The 19,720-nt window shown below is 39.1% G+C and overlaps 1 protein-coding gene across 3 annotated transcripts; it reads right to left on the bottom strand.

Moving 5' to 3' along the window:
- Positions 1-9: 9 nt before the first annotated feature.
- On the bottom strand, positions 10-19,513 carry slc44a2 (solute carrier family 44 member 2 (CTL2 blood group)). 3 transcript variants are annotated; one of them, XM_084930470.1, is made up of 22 exons: positions 19,327-19,513; positions 11,304-11,352; positions 11,122-11,195; positions 9,815-9,899; positions 8,891-8,975; positions 8,668-8,787; positions 8,532-8,592; positions 8,319-8,445; positions 6,503-6,586; positions 6,237-6,349; positions 6,026-6,157; positions 5,840-5,939; positions 5,086-5,178; positions 4,868-4,952; positions 4,430-4,692; positions 4,143-4,237; positions 3,870-3,973; positions 3,705-3,778; positions 3,550-3,620; positions 3,362-3,450; positions 3,190-3,274; positions 10-801 (listed from the first exon to the last, which is right to left on the bottom strand). In XM_084930470.1, the coding sequence occupies exons 1-22, from the start codon at positions 19,361-19,363 to the stop codon at positions 692-694; spliced, it is 2,136 nt and encodes a 711-aa protein (XP_084786596.1). In that variant the 5' UTR covers positions 19,364-19,513; the 3' UTR covers positions 10-691. The 3 variants fall into 3 exon arrangements, with proteins under 3 accessions (XP_084786596.1, XP_084786594.1, XP_084786595.1); XM_084930468.1 differs by lacking the exon at positions 10-801 and adding an exon at positions 1,046-2,946 and having other exon boundaries at positions 19,327-19,512; XM_084930469.1 differs by lacking the exons at positions 10-801; positions 19,327-19,513 and adding exons at positions 1,046-2,946; positions 14,418-14,567.
- Positions 19,514-19,720: the final 207 nt, after the last annotated feature.

Raw genomic sequence — 19,720 nt, 5'->3', positions numbered from 1 at the left:
ACAAAAAAGGAGGATGTCAAAACCAACATTTATTAGTTGAATACAAAAGAAAAGACAATGTAAACATTTTACAAAGTCAAAATTCACACAGTATGAACATGTTTCATTTTCAGTGGCATGTATGACACAAAAAAGAATAAAGACAAAGCTATTAAAATATTGAGTCTATATCCAGGTTAAACCACTTGGGTCATTTGTAATCTCTTAAGGCTTTGGTTATCATACTAAGATTTTGCAGTTAAGCAATTTTGCTTTGGTGAGTTAATTTTTAAACAGTGCAATATGCTTAGTTAAACTAATAAAGCACAGCTTTACTCAATCTGCCTTAAACTGGACCCACTGAAACTTCCATATAGACATAAAATCCAAATATACAATGAAACAGAAAGCAATAGCTCTTAAGGCAACAGGGCTTATCATCTGTAACTCCAGCTCACATATTCCTTCTGTAATAAATCTCAACCTGTGCATGCAGGTAAAGAGAGATAATTAAGAGTTTGTGACAAAATACAAAACAAAGAGTAATATCATAAAAACAATAGAAATGAATCCGATTTGACAGTTCGATACAAATACACTGTTTATGTACAAATGAAATGGCACTGTAATTCCTCCTTTTGTTCTTTTAACTTGAGACACACACACATACACACACACACAGAAAAATACACCCATGAATACAAACTGAGGCTTAGTCCATTGATTTGTAATCTTCATTAGACTTCTTGAGGAGTGTGAGCAGGTCCTGCGACATGAAATACGGCCTCTCCTGTGATCCATCATTGCGCTCCAGGTCCTCCACTGCAACATGGACAAGAGAGAGTTGAAGAACAATTTTCTCACACACACCAACACAGATCTGTAATCTATCTTTCTTTTATTTATGCATTGTCTATCTGCCGCCAGTTTTATCTTACAGCCCCCTAAGGTGTACTTAAGTAAATTGCTTTGAGTATTATCTAATTAGGTGGGGGAGATCCTTTAAATACTCCTAAAAAAACCCCTGAATGACATGACTAAAAGGAAAAAAAGGGGAAAAGGCATATTTAGGTTACAATGTATCGTTTATTTTAATGACTTTTCTCATTCCTTTCTTCATGTACCTCATCATGTATTCCTTAGTTCAAACTGTTCACAAGTAACTTCCACACAAAATTCAATAGCATGTGATTAAGGGTCACAATGTATACACGATGCCACTTCTTTTAAGGGCTCACAAGCTATAAATGGGAAACAATTGTGAAGAAAATGCTCTTAATAACAAAGAGAGAGATATTCTGATTTAAGTATCTAAAGCCCAACTGTAGATTTATTCAAGTGATAATTATTTTAAGGAGGAAGAAGAAGAGAAATTTATACAAACTGATTTTGGCATGTAAAATTTGTTGTTGTGTGCTTTAAAGGTGCTTTAAATCATTGCCAGGGATTTATTTCACATGAAAACTCACCTGCTTCAAAACACCAACCAAACTTGAAATTCTGAACTACTACGATTAAAATACAATCACCTTTAATCAAGATTGACACGCAGTGATGACGGAATGTCATCAGAAAATTTAGTGGAAAAACGACTTAGATCTTTCACAAAGTGACAGGAAAAAGGTACAAAAGCATCCAGAGACTTAAGATGTTAGTTAGCATTCAGAAGGTCATGTCAGTACCATGCAGTGCTTAAAGAGAGAGAGAGAGAGAGAGATTTAAGGAGAGGGACAGAGCAAGGCAGGAGGCATCAGTAAACAAACTGGGGGGTTCGTAGAGTCCGAGAGGTCATGATGGCTTCATCATGGCGACACAATCACAGCACTTACGTCAGTCCAAAATACCAAGGCAAGTAGGTGGAAAGACAATATATGGAACCCCTCTCTGCAAGGATCTCCACTTGACTGAAGCCAAAAAATACATAACAGATGTACACTACTGTATATGTACAAGTTCCATAGGGGAAAAAATCCAATATTCATACAGTATATCAAATATGTCTGTTAACATTTTGGCGTCAGCTGGTATTATTGTAAACAGTGAAAGAGATTTGATTGAGATGTGTTTGTTCTGACTGTAAACACGGTACTTAAGTGTATCTGTAGTGCATTTGTTAACAGCATTAAGACAACAAATATTAGTGACAGTAATCAGGCACAGGTTCAGCACTCACGATGTTCAACAGATCTTCACGATATAAAAACCAACACTGTTCTAAAACCAACACAAGAGAGCGTTTTGTTTTTTTTTCAAGCTACAGAGATGCACTGGGCTTTTGACCTGCTTCAAACCTTCAACCCTCTCCAGGTGGACATCCCTCCTATACTCACATAGCAAAGCAATCTGAAACTTTAGCTTGTTGTATGGCGTACATTTAACAGGTCCATATCACAAAGGTATAGTTGCACATCTTTCATTCTTTATGCTCTATGAGATTTTCTGAGCCTCAGGTGCTTTGCAACATCTACTCCTGTGGTCCAGATGAAGGTTTTTCTTCCTTAGTCTCCTCTTTTTTCTCATTCTTTTCACCAGTCTCCTCTTTCTCTGCCTCCACAGGTGCAGCGGACACCTCCTCCACCTTTTCCTCCGTTTTCAACTCCTGCTTTTCTGACATCTCTTTCACTTCTGGTTCTTCTTTCCTTTCAGTCTCATCTTCCAGACTGATCTTTTGTTCCTCCGTCTTCTCCTCTTTTGACTCGTCAGCATCTATCTTTGACTGCAAAGCCTGCTCCTCCTCATTTTCCCCTTTCAGCTTTGTCTGTTCTTTCAGCTGTATTTCTCCATCCTGCTGCTGAAGAGGTGTTTCCTCCTCCACTTTAACTTCGTCCACTTGTTTCGCAGCATCCGCCTGCTCAACACCATTGCGATCTTCCTCCACCGGCTTTGATTTGGAGAGGATATCATGCAGCTCAGGGGACATGAAGTAAGGCCTATCAGAAGAGCCGTCATTTCTTTCCAAGTCCTCACCTTATAAGTGCATGGGTATGTTGTGTTTTTGAATGGGTTAATGGAAAATTAAGGGAAAATGAAAAGGTGAAAGAAAGGAATGTGTAGGGTTTAAAGTAAAGTGAAATTAATAGGAAAAATGAGACAAAGAGAAGAAAGGTCAGAAAACTATCCGGAATAAGACGAAACCAGCAGCTCACATTTAGACAGGTGTTTGTAAAAAAGGAAGAGAGAAAATGTGGATATTTGGCAAAAATTACTCACAGAAGCAGAGGAAAAGTGTGTCCACACACATAGCATACACACTGAAGAAGCCATGGGCGATGAGGTAGGATCCCACTACCACTGTCTAACAGGAGAAAGTCACACATGTCATTAAATGGCCACAGACAAACTGAAGACTAACACCAAACCTTATTAATATAATTGTGCCTACCAGTATTGGGACCCAATAGTAGTTGAGAGATGGAGCAGCCTGCTCTACAGCTTTGATTCTTCCGGAGAAGAAGAAGAAAGAGAAAATCCCTATGCAGGAAAAAGGTGAATTAGTAGATCTACACTAGAAAGGCAGACTTTTCTCTCTACAGTTGGATCTAAAAATAAAATAAAAAAAAACTCTCTTACCAACAATGCCAACAATAAGGAGCTTCCCAAGGAACAGCAGGAAGTCGGTCACTTTATCTAAAACAGCCACCCTGTGCAGAATATGAGAGTGTTGAATTAAAACACGCTAAGAATAGCAAATAGTGAATAAAATATGAATATGAATGAAATCTCACCGAATAATGTTTCTCATGAGAAGGAAAAAGGCATCTCGGGCTGCGGTGCAGAAGTTTTTTCCATAGATTGCAATCTAGAGGAAAAAAATTTAAAAAGACGATTGTGAAGCGCTTTAACGGTTGAGACGGTCTGTCAGGCCGCTGTGTCCAGTTACAGGAACTCACCATGATGTACGCATTTCTGTTCAGGAACTTGATACATTTCTCCAGACACCAGAAGCAGCACTTCAAGCAGCTTAGCAGAAACTTAGCAAATTTGTTTTGAGCACCTTAGAAGCAGGAACAGTTTATGATAACATAAGAATCAAGTACTTTACATGCAAAACTTGCACTTTGCATGTATATTTAACAGTCTGTATCAACAATGTAAATCCATACAAACACAGACTTTAATTATAAGACAATAAACAGAGACCAAAAGGCAATGTTATAGCTCACCTTTTAACTTGTGATCCAGATACTCCAGAAGGACCCTGATAACTTGGACTAAAGACAGGATGAGAGAGCCAAAAGCCAGAGAGCCTGTGTGGTATCTAATCAGCACAAGGAAACAGAGGCCAGTTGTGAGCATCAGTCATTCTATCTTAGGGTAACAAAACTTTAAACATTTTGGAGAAAACTTCCTGTCAGTGTTGTAGATATCTTACCATGTAAGCCTTTCAAGCTGCGCTAAAACAATTCTACAAATAAAAAAAACTGTTATTATTAAAAATGTATTTTCAAACCTCAGGGCCCTTCCAAGAGAGGAGAAGATGGGGTAGGCAGGGATATCCTCAGGCTTCTTGAAGGCCCAGTAATATGATGCAAATGCACCCGACAAAGTGACTTGGCCCAAGGCCGTCACAAAGTTTGCACACCAAAAGAAAAGGAAGACGTTGTAGAACTGAAAGAGGATGAGGTATTTATGGTAGAGAGTCTCACCACCATAAAAAGCAAACAGGCACTCTGCATCTGGACACACAAGTGATGCATTGGAGGAGTTGAATGTCTTTGAACAAGAGAAAGAGAGAGAAGGGGCATATTGTAAGACATCTTTCATTCTGTGATCTATGCTGCTGTGCAGGTAAACAGGTGCTTGTTTACAACCAATAACTTTGCCACCTTGCCACCTACAATATCTTTAGCAGGCTAATTTAACAGAACAGTGACATTTAGAAGCATACCTTGGGGTCACAGGTCTCTCGTGAGAATGGGCAGTCAGAGGTGTTGAAAACTTTGTACACCTGCTCATTAGAGGTGGATAAGAAGCTGTTCAGACATGTCAAGGAGAAGAATGCAAAGTACATCCTTGCTTAAAAGTCATGCTATACCTGCTACCGTGATGAAAGGAGACAATTAGGTTCGGATTATCTTTGATTATCATAGACAACTGAAAGGATACACTGCAGTAATGGCCCAGTAAGCGATCACCACAGCCAGAAGGGCAAAGGTCAGCAGTGGGTAGAACAGCGATGACATAACGTGGCCAACAGCTCTACAAAGAAAATAGCATGCATTTTTTTAAACAAACATCATGTCAAAATTCACACAAAATTTGTTACATGTGTCCAACACATTTTTTAATACATTTGTTCTAAGAGTGTAATACTGTATAGCAGGAAGGGTAAAGCTGATTTACAATGATGTTTTATTGCTAAGGAAGCAAATGCAATGAATCTTTTAGCACCAGCAATGATTACAGCATTAACATATTATTGCCTAACACTTGCTGGGACAGAAATAGTTCATGCACATCTTATGAATGCATGTGCAATAGTCCACTGAGCTACATTTGGTCTTCGGGTGTGTCATACAGGAAATATCTGATTCTTAAGAAGTGACGTACTCTGCTACTTTAACCCACTGGTGGTTAATTTTGTCTGTTTTATCTCAGCTGTTTAACACTAGACAGATGTACTCTAACATAACAGCTGGCAATTAAATTCATAAAACTCCATCTGATTTCTAGTCATGCCAGGCTAGAGATGAGATGTGCAACATTAAAGCTGCATACTGTAAGATCACAACAGCGAGGGATAATTCTCATCTGGTCTACTGCTAACTTTTTAAATATGTGAGCACATCTGGTTACTTTTCAATTTTAACCAGGAGAACAGACCAGGGAGATCCTGGTGTAAATCACATTTCACACTGACCTGCTGGCCTCTTTGATGAGGGCAATGGCAATCATTATTCTCTTCCTGAGGAAGATGAGTAGCAGGATGATAATGAACTCCACAATAGCCAGGATAATCACTGCGAACAGAACACAACAGATTATTGGGATTTGTCAACTCTTCATCCACAGACATGCTAAAGAATGAAAGTGTGTCTGTGCTTACTGAAAGCCAGCCAGGTCTGCCTGATCTGCAGGTAGACAGAGAAGTCCGTCTGCAGGCCCAGGTCACGAATGGTGACATCAGCACCAGGCTCACCCTTCAAGCTGGCAAACTCCATGTAACAGTGGAAAATGCCTAAAAATGGACAAGTTAATTGGCTGACCTTTTTTTCAGTCAGAACAATCTTTAACTTTGTCAGAAGCTAAGGACTTACCATAACCAATGACTAGGATAACCAAAATAATCATGATCCAGACCATGATGCCAGCCAAGAATCGCAGCAGGACGATGAAAATCAAGCTGACGACCATGGCTATCACCAGACCGCTGGAGAGGTTGGACACATATTATGGTTAATGACTTGGTGATGAAGGTGTTCTGTCTATATATTCTGGTTTTATATCCTAATTTTTAAGTTATGTAGTTCTGTGATTGAACATTTAGTCTATTACTGTGATAGCAGAGAGTAGGGAGACTTACAGTAATATCCAATGCCAAGAATGAGTGTAGTCCTCAAAGATTCTCATGGCGACCTGACGAGCTTCCACAGCTATATTTGACTTCCTGTAACAAAATGAAATGAGTCTAAAAACATGACCATATATATCCTTAAACATTTAACTGTCATATTAGAAATATTGTGTTTATTAGAGAACGGATGCTTAAAAAGAACCCCATGTTGTATAGAGCCCTAAAAGTCACAAAATATAAGAAAAGGTTATTCAAAAAGTCAAAAATGGTCATGTAAACAAACTGATCTTCTTCTTCTTCTTCTGCTTTTTCTTTCAGCTGCTCCCTTTACAAGCCACCACAGTGGATCTGCCCCCCTATCTCTCTGTCACACTAACCCTCTTCATATCATCCTTCATTACCTCCATTAACCTTGTTTGAGGCCTCTTCCTCTTTTCCTTCAGCCTAGCAGCTCTATATTTGTCATCCTTTGCCCAATGAATCCACTGTCTCCTCTGCACATGTCCACATGAACCGATCAATTACTGAAATATATCTCCTCATAAGCTCTGCTATTTTAACACATTTTCAGAAACATTTTGTCTTTTCAGTTTACCACCATTCTGCAGCTGTCTGTAAAAACTTACTAAAGCAATGAAGAGGACTGTTTTGCCTGCTACACACAGCTAAACACTAACTTCATTTAGCAGTGTTGCCCTGACATGATATGACTTCAGAGTGACTACCCATAGGTTAAAAAGGTTTAAGAGACACAAGGCTTCCTCCAAAGGTTGACTGACCTTCATCAGAGGCTACAAGGATGTTTTGGGGTTTTGTTCAGTTATTTCTTGTTATATTTCACAGGACTTTGCTTTATTTTGTTCAAGGGAATTCCTTGTGTTGCTTTTGCGCACGGACTCAGTAGTTTTGGACCTTTCTCCTAACTATTGTCTGTACTGTTTGCTATGCTGATGAATCACTACCCTATGATCTCATGCTAGGTCATTTATGATCTGGATTTTGGATTTTACACCACTTCCAGTGTTCCAGTGATGTTAGTGCTACAGTTTTAACCTCTGAATATTTAACATTTAACATTAGCTGTCCAATAACCTTTTGTTAGCTTTGGACATCTATACCGAGGAACTAATAGACTAAGATTAAGAAAACAAGCATAGCTGTCACCAGACAAAATAATTAAGTTATAAATTTATATGAAATTTATATGAAAACATATCTGACGTAATATGCGACATACAATTTAGTATTGGAGCATGAAGCTATCCAGCTCTAGGAAGCTGTCTGCTGCAAGAAAACAACAGGAAGTATTACTCATCATCTTCATGAATAACATACAGGGAGCAATGAAAACCTCTCTGCAGTGAGAGCAGGAAGGAAAACAGTAACACAAGGACCTTCTGAGGTAAACACAAATAGAGCAGAACTGAAGCACACAGAGGCTTCAGCCAGAGTCACTGCAGTGAGATGTAAAGGGGGACTGATAAGCTGATATGCCTCATGTCTAGCATGATAAGTGCCAAGGTCATTGAAAACAAGCAATCATTCACTAAACAGCAGTCGGACAGGGCTGAAAGAGTCTTACGCTTACAGCTTAAGGCCAACAGATATTGAATGAATAAATTAATCATCAAACTAGCTACCAAGTATTTTCTGACAGCTAGTCAAACATTAAATTTAATGAATAAAGAAGAACAAATATGAAGAAAAAGTTTCATTTGGTTAAACTCATTTCACACACTTTGTTGTTTATGTTTTATGGGTTTAGGACAACATAAAATAGCAACATGCTGCACATACATGTTGCTATACAATGAAAAACACTCACTTTGATGCCTCCAGCACATCACTGGCATTGACAGTGCCACTATTTCCGTCATCGAAAGTCGTCTCGTTGCCCACCACCACAACACCACCTTTTAATGTTGCCAAAGCAGGAAGGCACCGGCGTGTGACTGTGGAGGGAGGGGTTTTATTAGTTTCACTTTCCTGCAGAAACAAAAGTCCTTTAAAACAGTTTAACACAGAGAATCTCACTTACAGGCTTTACTGGGCATCAGCATAGCTGGGCACAAGCCATCTTTAAGGATCTCTGGCGGACTCTGAATAATAGAAAACATTTAGCAGAACCCCTTGAAACGTGTACAATATGAATAATCTAATTTTTCAATGCTTACCAGTCCAGTGAAGTCCACGCCTTCCTTGCAGTATTTTCTGTAGTATTCCTGGTCATCTTTATGTCCTACCTTGGCTTTTATCAATGTAAGATGCCTATTAGGACAGCTTTCCACGCATAACTGGACACATGTAACAACAAAGACATTAACATTTAACCGCGTAACTTGAACACTTTAGAGTAGACTGAGAACAACTTAAAATAAAGTGAGTAATGCTTCTGACCTGTGTGGTGGGACACTGAAACTCCAGCAGCACAAGAGGGCTGGCACATTTCAGGATGTTGAAGTAGAACAGAAGCGGTTTCTTCCTGTTGTGTCACAGTGAAATGACAATGTTATTAGGTCTTCATAGACGATAAGGATGCAGTCATTGTACTATAACTCTATGGTTTCTGAAGTCTTGATTTGAAGTCCTATTTCATCCATTGTCTTTTAGGGAACTTTGTTTCTTCTGCAACTGTGATCACCATCTTTTGTGGTTTGGTTTTGTTTCCTGGTGACCTGTTGGATTTCACTATCGATTAGTGTATCTACAAAAGAATGCCTAATTTTTTCCTCTGTGCCAGAGGAAAAACCTTATCACAATGCTGCTAAAAATAATGTTTTTTGTTTTGGGCCTTTTTCAACTTTTATTTGATAGACACACTGAAGAGAGGACAGGAAAGCAGGGGCAGAGAGAGAGGGGAAGACATGCGGGTTGGACTCGAACCCGGGCTGCCCGCCCGCTCAACACTTGTCAGAAGATTCAATAAACTCTCCAGTTAGAATTAGAATAGAAAATTTGAAATTTCTTGCAATTATTTCATGATTCAGGCTGAGTAACATGCAATTAAAGTACCAGTATTTCCTCCAAACAAATCCTTGGGTGTGCAGTTAGTAAAACAGGATATATTACTTGTAAAATAACTGCATTTGCTGCCTGCTACAGTGGCCTGTGTTGATCAAAGTGGCCACACAAGTAACTTTGAACATTTCTTAAACTGTTGTGACCACCTGCATTCATCATAAATAAATGTAAGCACTAAATAAAGAGTATGAAATTAAAGCAATTATTTTTATTGTTGTTATTATAGTATTATCATACTTAAGATCATCCAATTATAGAAGGTTTCCAAGAACACAAATGCTCTTTTACACTGTAACTTACTCCAGAGGTGTCCCAGCTTGTCCGCAGAACTGACCTCTGCTGTCTGTGGGATAAATGACTTTCCTGGGGTCCCCTTGAGACCAGGCTGCAAAGAGAACATCAGGAAGTAAAGAAATAAAATACCATCTTAAATTCCTCATGAGCACGCTCCTTTTATTTAATGCTTAAATAAAATAAACATCTTCTAATACATTTAGAAATTCAGATATATGAAAATTTCTGAATTAAAGTCTGAGTCTGAGTCTTAAAAAGCTCCTGGTCTTAAATTAGACAACGGCCTCATGAAGGAGTTAAAAAGAAAGACTGAGAAAGTAGACCCACACAGTATTGTGACTTTAATGTGTAAACACCTTCCAGCCTTCACAGCATACACAGAGTGTGGGACAGACTGGAGTGATCCTCAGTGTAAGTCATAACATAAAAATAAAACATGTTGCGTAACGCTTATCTATTTCATCTAACTTTGGCTTCAGCTATCTTTCCTTCCACTGGGTGGTGTCTGAGGCATTTCCTGGTTTACCTAAGCTGCAGTCTTATAAAGTCACTTATAAATTGCTAGATAAGTCCTGTGAGGTTGGGAATATGTGTTATAATTTAACAGTAAATGTACATTGTATGTTTTGCTTGAAAACTGATGGCCACTTATGTTGCTTTTCAAAGGTATTGGTTGTAGTGGGGGCTTGTGGTTGGGTGGAGGGAATGTAGCCGATGTGCAAGACTTCAAGTTACAGATAATGCAAATAATTACTTTGTAAACAGATGTTGTAGTACGTGCAGTAATCAGTGTGCATGATGCACGGGCAGGTGTTTTGACCTAAATAACTTTGGCAGTGGTTGAATTTTCACAAGTGTTTCCAAAATGCAAGTAGCTGGTAGTGTTACCTCTGTGGTGCCTAATGATGAGAAAACCTTTGGAAAAATCACTCTCACTTGTTTATTCTGGCTTCGAGCTCATACGTAGCTTTCTGTCTCATCAAACCTCACAATGGAGGAGAGCTGCACAGAGATGTTGAACAGGATGTTTTACTTCCTTCTTTGAGGCAGTAGAATTACAACCAGTCAGAAACTATTTTATTTATAACTTGGCTTATGTAGACTGGCTACTGTGAAAACAGGTATTTTCACACGACTTGGACTACATGTTAATAAAGTTCGTCTCACTCCACCCAAGGTAGTGCCTCACTTCCCACTTCTGATAAATAATATTAGACACCACCCATGCACAAATTTTGTATGGTAAAAAAACATAACAACCTAAATATAAATAATGCTCAGAACACACTATAGTGATGAGAGATCAGTCTTACCAATGATACCCACAGCAAAGTACCCCAGCAAGGCTAAGATGAAGAGTATACAGCAGAGGATATCTGTGCAGCCCCTGAGGAAAGAAAAGAGGAAGGGAAAGCAGGTGCAACATGTTGCCATTAAAGTCTGCTATATACAGCCGACAGCAAAAGATCCCCAGTAATCAAAGCAGACGTCTCACCTGTTGTGGATCGGCCCTTTGAAGTTTGGATCAAACTTTCTGGACTCCCCTGTGGACGAAAACAGAACAACAGGTTTAGTAATGCCTGTTATTAGAAATTAGACTTTAAACAATGGCTTTCAGTCTCTTGATACTTGACAAAGGCTGTGGTGAATTGATCCCAAAATTAAACCTGGGGAAATGAAACCCGAGGTTTCCTTAATTTGTTCTCATTTCAGAGATATTCTTCGATTAATGGTCGTCTTTCAAAATGTAAACCACATCTGCTGAAAGAAGTGGAGCACAGTGGGGCAGTGGTTAACTCTGTTCCCTCACAGCAAAAAAAAAAGATCCTGCTTTCAAAGCTGGCCGCCTGGGGCTTTTCTGTGTGGAGTTCATGTTCTCCCTGTGTTTGAACTGATTTTCTCGGGGTACCTTGGCTTTCTCCCACAGTCCAAATCACATGTTTGTGGTTCGGTTAATTGGTGATTCTAAAGTTGGTGTAGGTGTAAATGTGAGTGTGAATGGCTGTTTGTCTTTCTGCGTTATCCCTGCACTGGACTGGTGACCCGATGGATAAATGGACAACAGTCAGGTCGGCTCTGACACTGACCGGTCATCTATCTGAGACAGACACATGTCGAAAGATCTGGGAGATACAGCTGAATATAAATTCACAGTATAACAGTGTACTTGTACAACAGTACGTTTATGGGATACACTGTCTATATTAATCATACAATTAACAACTTTTAAGGGCATGGTTATTTTTTTAATTTAAATTTTCTTGGAATGTATTTTTAGAAATCAGTTTGATAAGGGGCAGAACAACTACACCAAACGTGTATTAAAAGTTAACAACACAGGTATACAATTACATTGTTGGGCTTTGCTTTTGGATTGTGAATAAAGTATATAAGATACATTTTTGTATTACAGCTATTTTGAGAGTCCATAATGATTTTTCATAAATATTTTATGGTCTTCACCAAGACTCCCGTCTTTCCATTTGCCTCCCATTCCCTGTGTTTCTTGTCCCCTGTGTACGTCTCTGTGTTTGTGAGTTTGCCTCGCCCATGTGGGTGAGGCACCTCAACAACTTGCACATCTGCATCCCATCATTCATCGGCCTCTTCAGCTACCCAGGAGTTTCAATCAGATTTCTATGCCATAATGTTTGGCGGCAGAAAATCTTTGGCCCTCTTAGATGTGTTTGGTTCTGTCCTAATATAATTTCCCCTTTTTTTTCTGTAAAATAGTACATACTGCATTACTACTACTTTATTAATAGGTAAGGGAGCTTGTTTCTTCAAAAGGAAAAACAAAGGGTATGCCTCAAGTATAAGATAAAAAATTATAAATAAACATTATTTGAAGCAATGAATCATGCAAAGCTACTCTAATAAAGTGCATAACATAGGCAGCTGGGAACAAGCATAATATGTCAAGATTTATCCTCCTTTCTTGGCTTATTAGTTTAACAGCTCACATGCCTCCTTCTTCTGCACAACTCCATCCTAAGCTTCAACAGCCAGCCTGAGTCACAGGTCATTATTTTTCACATTTAACAATTGACCCCTTGTAACCTTCATTGTCGTGTCTTGTCTTCATATTTCATTTTTGCTGAAAGCATAGAATTAAAAACTCCTGGTGAAGCAAAAATGTTGCACAGTGTTGTTTCTCAGTAATTTGTATCTGCTGCATTTAATGTTTAAAATAATACCAGATTGATTATATGGGTCTTGGACTGCTGACTGGAAAATAAGCAACCTGATTGCTCTGACAGCTTTGGCATCAAATATGCAAAAAATCAGGAAAGGGCCTTTTTAAAAAAAAATATATATATATATAGCACTATCTATGACTGACATAGCATATGTCATAATTGTAATGAAAAAAGTTTCCTCTTTTATGTAAGACGTCTGTCTAAGCTGCTCAACACTTTTTTGGGCTTATGGTAAAAACACTTTATGACAGGCCCGCCCTTTTAACGGAGTCATGTTGCACATCCTCCCTCTTTGTCTCTCACCACATTTCCTGTCTGTATCTGTGGCGTCTACTGTGGAAATGCAAAAGAAGAAGAAAAGAAAGAACCAAAAACAAAAACAAAAGAGAGAAAAAGAGAAAGACGTAAGCTGCTTTACATACGCAGCTTTTGGTACATTTTTACACAAAAATAAATAAGTGAAATAAATAAATGACATTTGGATAATAAGAAAAAATTAGGCAATCAAAATATAGCTGTCACTGCCTCTGGTGTTTAAACCAAAGTGAAACTAGCTACGAAATAATAATCACTACATTTACTACACATTTACAGGTAGGCTGCAGGCCAAAGTGTTGCAGAAAATGCTTTTATCTGGAATGTATATATGTGTACAAGGGAGTATTTCATTAGAGTGACTTCATGTAGTGACTTCTACAGAACAAAAGGATTCTTCTGCCTGACCGTCATGCCTAGCAACCCACAAAATGGCTCCCCGGTGACAGTGGGAGCTCCCTGTGGACATCGCCAGCCGCCATGGAAACACCTCATACTCAACAGGGGAGAGAAGTATAAACCAAACCCACATTGGTTACAGTGAAACGAAGCCAAAAGTGCAAGCCAACGTTTTTGAGAAACAGTGAGAAAAGACTTCTCACTAATAAACACAAGCTACATCCTGTTAAAATATGAACTGATGTCAGACTCTGTGATGTGTCACACATACTGACCTATTACTGTCAGCGTCAACCAGGCCTACTACTTTCTCCTAAAATCTATAGTTGAGCAGTTTGTAACATTTTTTTAAAAACAGATACTTTTATTAAAGGATCTAGAGCACAAACAATGGGCCGAGCACTAAAGCCAACCCCAGCTGTTTCTTCTAACTGCATTACACTTACCGAGGAAACAATACACTCTCCCTTGCACACACGCACACATATAGAACTTAAACACACGTGTTCTCCTCACACAATGGAGGAACGACCAAAGAGCGTCACGTTGTCTGAGACAAACTATGCTTATTAGCAGTGAAGCAGCACATTAGCCATCACAATTAGAGGACTGTGAGCCATTACTCAACTATCTCACAAGTTGATCAAAAAGACGTTCAGTCACAGTTATGTAAGAAATGCAGGCTGGCGAATTACCTTTTCCATCATATTTTGTCATTCCGGTGCTGTTTTGCTCTCAGTTTGTGTCACGGATGGTTTTACAGATACGTCTCAGTGTTCTGTGTTCTGTTGTTGTTTCTTTAAAGGTCCTTCCTGTATAACAGTGCTTGCGTGTTCTCTAGCTTCTTACTCTTCACTTCCTTATTTTAGATTTCAAAGCTCTGCCTTCACCTCCAATTCCCTCTTTTACTCTGTGGGTTTCCTCCTTGCAAAAGCTGCGTCAGCCCAATTGAAGCAAAGAAGTATCGATGGAAAAATTGAGACAGGATATCTAAATAAACAGAGACTTGTGGCACCTGATAACTGCCAAAGCTGCCAAAAACATGACTAAAAACTAAAATGTGCCAGTTTTATACATCTTGCTGCAGAGAGTGTTTGCTTCAGTTGCGGGTGCTTGTTCTCACATCAAAACAGTCTTTAACTCCAACACATAATGGTTATTTCAGACTTCAGCTCAGTTCACTGAATCAACAAGATAAGCTGTGTTTTACAGAGTGTGCCTGCATGTGCTGCAGCTGCACCGCCACCTGTAAAAAAAAAAATTTCTCACCCCTGAGCTACTGTGTCGTTTGTTCTTAAAATTTTAGCCGACTTGCCCTCTTTCTGTTTCCTCGGCGTCCTGTTTTGATTTATCAGCTTGTTACCTCATTCCGAGTGCACCCACCTCTCAGTGGTTTCAAACTGAACAATGAACAAAGCCATCATAACCACCGTCATCCAATGGCAAATGTTGATGCATTGCACGTCTGACATATACACAGCAATGAGCTGATAAGCACATCAGAGATAACGCCATCCCACTCTGGTGGCACATGACCACCTCTGCTGGCATGTGACAGATTACAGTGGAAAAACATTCTCAGTGCAACATTATGAAAACAGTTTCAGAATCACATAATGAAACAATGTTTCATCTCAGACCTCAAATACACACTCAGTGTTAGATTGTAACAGTGTGGGAACATTTTATGAACTGAAACATGACAACATTCTTTAAACACTCTCAGAATGGTGCAGTCAGAACATAAAGTCTTAGCTAAACTATTAATTTCACAGGAAGTTTATCTGAAATTTAAAAAAACCCTAAAACATTCTCAGTACATTTGATTACATTTTTTTCTTCATAAATAGCTATATAATGGTAAAATACACTAATAAAATAAAATAATAAAATAAAATAATGGTAAAACTTACACCACTAGTTGAGTTCCTGGGGTTACAGGTTAATGAATCAACCTTTGTGAAATTCTCAAAGCTAACCAGTGCACTTTGCTAACCACCAGTGGTGCAACGTGTGAACACTTGTGGTTGTTCCAAAGCAAAGAGGTTCTCAGTTCAAAGCTGATGGCCGGATGGAGTTTTAATGCATTGAATTTACACATTCTGAGACTCTGGCACAGCTTCCCATCTGATCATGTATTGGGTCACTTTAAACATGTTTGCTGTTTTGTTTTGTGTCTAACTTACTTTTAGTCTAGTCTTAACTTGAGACTTGAAATATCTCAGTCTTTTAAAAATGAGAGGAAACTTGACAAAAAGAGGATGAAAAGAAACAGACAAACAAAGTGGCAGGCTTAAAAAGCATCTACAGCAGATGCACACTATCTGAAGGCCATGTCTTTAAGAATTAGCCAAAAAATCCAGCAAAGACCTGACACAAGACCCGAGAGATGTATCTGCCCCTGAGCTATTTTAAGTAATTACAAGAATGCAGGTATAAGAGAGTTCAGAGTGCGCTGAAGAATAAAGGCCATCATGTCAAATATTAACTTTCAAACCCATGAGAATAGTGCAAGTTCTGTTTTTGCCTTACATACTGTATCCCTATGAATGTTTGCAGATGTTTTGATAATTTGCTACACCCATTTCTCATTTTTCTAGCAAAATATAAACAAATGAAGGGTGACTTTAGCCTTGGGCACAATATTGTATCTTGGCCTCTTCTGCAAATAGACATGACCACAAAAATCAGCCTTGTTCTTATGAATCAAGCATTTTAACCTGTATTAGCACTGACGTACATCGATTTTTTTAAGAACAGCAGTAGTGGTAGATTCGCTTTTTCTCTTCAAACGAAATGAGTAGGGGCCACTGGAGACATAATTTTGAATGATCTACACATACGTAGCACCTTTTGAACCTTTATTAGGATCTACAACACACTTTACAGTGTGTTTCTCATTCATAAATTTACCAATGATAGCAGAGCCGCTAAGCCATAGCACCTGAATGGAACGGAGCTCAAACTACCAAACTGTTATAAAGCTATTGGTGTAAGAATATTCATTCTGGGCAAGAATACTGTAAAAGAAGAGTTGCAATAAATAAATAAATAACAGAGTGTGTAGATATTTCTTCTCCAGCATTTATTATTGTTGCTTTTTAGTTTTACCCCACACAGTCTGCCATCACTACTAAGTTTCCTCTGTCTCTCTTCTGAAGATAAACATTAAGAGATTCTCCCTTCAGCCTTTCATTTGTAGGGCCATCTGTGAATGTGAGACACGGCTCCATTAGAGCTGGAGGAACAGGCGGCTCTTTGCCTGTTTTGTCCATAAAACAATCTCTGATTGTGCTGAAAAGCATGCGAGCAGATTTGTTCTTCTTGTTGTTGTTTTCAGGCTGCCAAATATCGTGTAAGTCGTCTTGTTCGTTTATGTTATTGGCAAAATTAATACCATATAGGTTCACTGATGTCAGTCTGCCACCTTAAACACATTTTTTAAAAGGTTAAAAATACATACATATATTTTTTTCACTTTGGTAACCGGATGTCCTCAGGTACTTCATTACACAGAACCTAGGCTGTGAAAATGTATAAGGCCCTTCAGATCTCAGGTTCAGGTCAGTAACGGGTTAAAAGCATCTGCCAATGATCCAGCCTTTAGTTGTATAGTACTGTGTGTGACTCTGCGTGTATTTGTTTGTGTGCGTGTATGTGTGCGTGTTTAAGGGAGAGATGATGTCATGACTGATGATGCGCTAATGGGCCCAAAGGGGTTATCAGATGAACCTTTCCCTGCCTACCTTAATGGGATAGTAGTGCCTACTGTGGTTGTGCATGATTGTATGTACGCTCACAGACTGCACACACAAGGAGACATTCTGAATATATCTCGTCACAAGAGCGCTTATCCATGAATTTTTTATCTTTATGTTCCAGGCACGCAGATTCATTGAACATCATTACAATACAGGACAGAAGCCACTCTGTGTAAAACTGTTCCTGTACTGTGCCAAGCAGCTGTAACTGCTTGAAATGCTCCTCCTGAAGCCACTAATGAGGTCAGTGAAACAAGGAAACATATTAAAGTCTTTTTAAAGGAGCTACATAAATCTGTCATCCACTGGCTTTGATCATTGTCTCTTGTTACTCCTCAGAGTCGCTACTTTTCACATCAAGAAAAAGCAGATTTTCCAAAACCAACTAAATCAATGATCATCAAAAATGACGAATATCGTCAGCAGCATCTCTGTCTGTGTACAGAGCTGTATGTGTGTGTGTGTGTGTTTGTGTTTATTTCCCAGCTTGATATTGACTGAAAATCACTTTCCTAAATCTGTTGAGTGGGTAGTACAGACAAGGCTGAACACAGGCGAGGCAGAGCGGGTTGTGGCCTGCCTGCAAGCACGCACACCATCGTGGGCATGGAGGAAATGTGGCAATAGTAGTAAGAAGCCAGTGACTGCTTACAGTTTAAACTGAAACTGCAAATAAAAACTCATGTTTAAGGAGCTGAAATGTGTATTGTACATTGGTGTCGTATAAACCTTTATCTTGAGTTTAAAGGGCTTATGGTCTTTGACCTTTGAGTCATGGGAGAGGGCAGTTGAGGAAAACAGATCACTGTATAGCAACAGGAAAACCACAAGGAAATGGCCCACTATGGGAGTTGACTGGAGAAGATGTGGATTTATCATTTCAATTTGCATTGTGAAATAAGGATTAGCTCAATAGTAAGGCAGTATTAGGGCTGTTTTCCCAATGCATGAGGATTGTGGTTTAGTTTTTAGCCTTCTAAGAACAACATTTCATGTAATAATGTAGACATGGAGTATTAAAGAAAGAATAACAGTGGTTACAAAAACTTCATGACTCAACAGTCCATATGAATAACAACCCTGCCCAGACCATGCCAGGCTGCTGTGGGCTGCTAACTTGGTGGTGGTGGAAAAAATGCATGTGTGGCACATAATAATCTGCAATGAGTCATACATTTGACTGACATAGAAGATGATTTTTCCACACTAAGTGTACGAAAATGTAATAAATAGACAAAAGCTGTGAACATCTGTGAAATGTATGTGTTTGCAAAAGGCTGTGTGCATCTGTGGATGAAGCAGCCATATGTCAATCTACAAAATACCAAATGGTTATGGAGCCCAGGAGACAGCATATGTGCTCTCCTTCTCCACTGTGCTCTGTTTCTGTGTGTTCCTGCAGTACAGAATCGCCTCCATATAAAGCCTAACAGGGAAAAACCCGGCAACCTAGTTCTGTTTATTACCCCTAATTAACCGAAAGAGCAATAATTAACTACGTTGAGTTTTTGTTCGATTTTTTTTTAAAGCTATATTTAGTTTGTTATACAGGCTGTAATTTAATGACAAATAAACGACTCATTTATAGTACGCATTCTTCACCCGCTGTGTAATGCAAACTGAATAATTAAATGCAACTTAAAGGGCGTTTTCTCAGAGTTTAAAGATAAATCGGGAAAAAAATAGTCCGGTTGCTGAAGATGTAGATAGCTCCAGATCTGCATGACACTCATGAGGTCCACACCCATCCATCCATTGCAGTCATTGTTTCCATTTCTTCCCCCGTTTAAAGAAAAGAAAAAAGAAAGATCGAAGAGAAAGCCGTAAAACAAACTGTTCTTACCGTATTTGGGGTCCGGGTTTTTCTCCTCCATCTCCATTCTCACGCACTGCTGCTTGCTGCTGATCAGACCTAACCCAGGACAGTTTCCATGGAAATGTCGAGGCAAAAAAACATCAATAACAGTGACCGACTGCAACAGCCACACAGCAGACTGAAGACGGGGACCATCCCAAGCCAAATTGGAGCAAGGCGCATTCCAGTCTAACGGAAAGGAGAGCCAGCCAATGAGAGACCGGGGCCTGCTGACCGACAGCTGCTGCAGCCACTCAGGATTACCCTGACGAGGACAAAGGCTGTGCAATGGAATGTGTAGAATTTAAAGACCAATGTGCTTTTAAAGAACATAACGCATTTAGAAAGATTCTTGTTTCGCAATTATAGCTTAATACGGTAA

The sequence above is a fragment of the Perissodus microlepis genome, chromosome 6 (assembly GCF_051167445.1).
Source record: "Perissodus microlepis isolate ML-2025 ecotype Zambia chromosome 6, ASM5116744v1, whole genome shotgun sequence".
Taxonomy (NCBI): domain Eukaryota; kingdom Metazoa; phylum Chordata; class Actinopteri; order Cichliformes; family Cichlidae; genus Perissodus; species Perissodus microlepis.
Note: the sequence above shows the minus strand (reverse complement) of the source record. Positions and strands in the feature narration are given on the sequence as shown.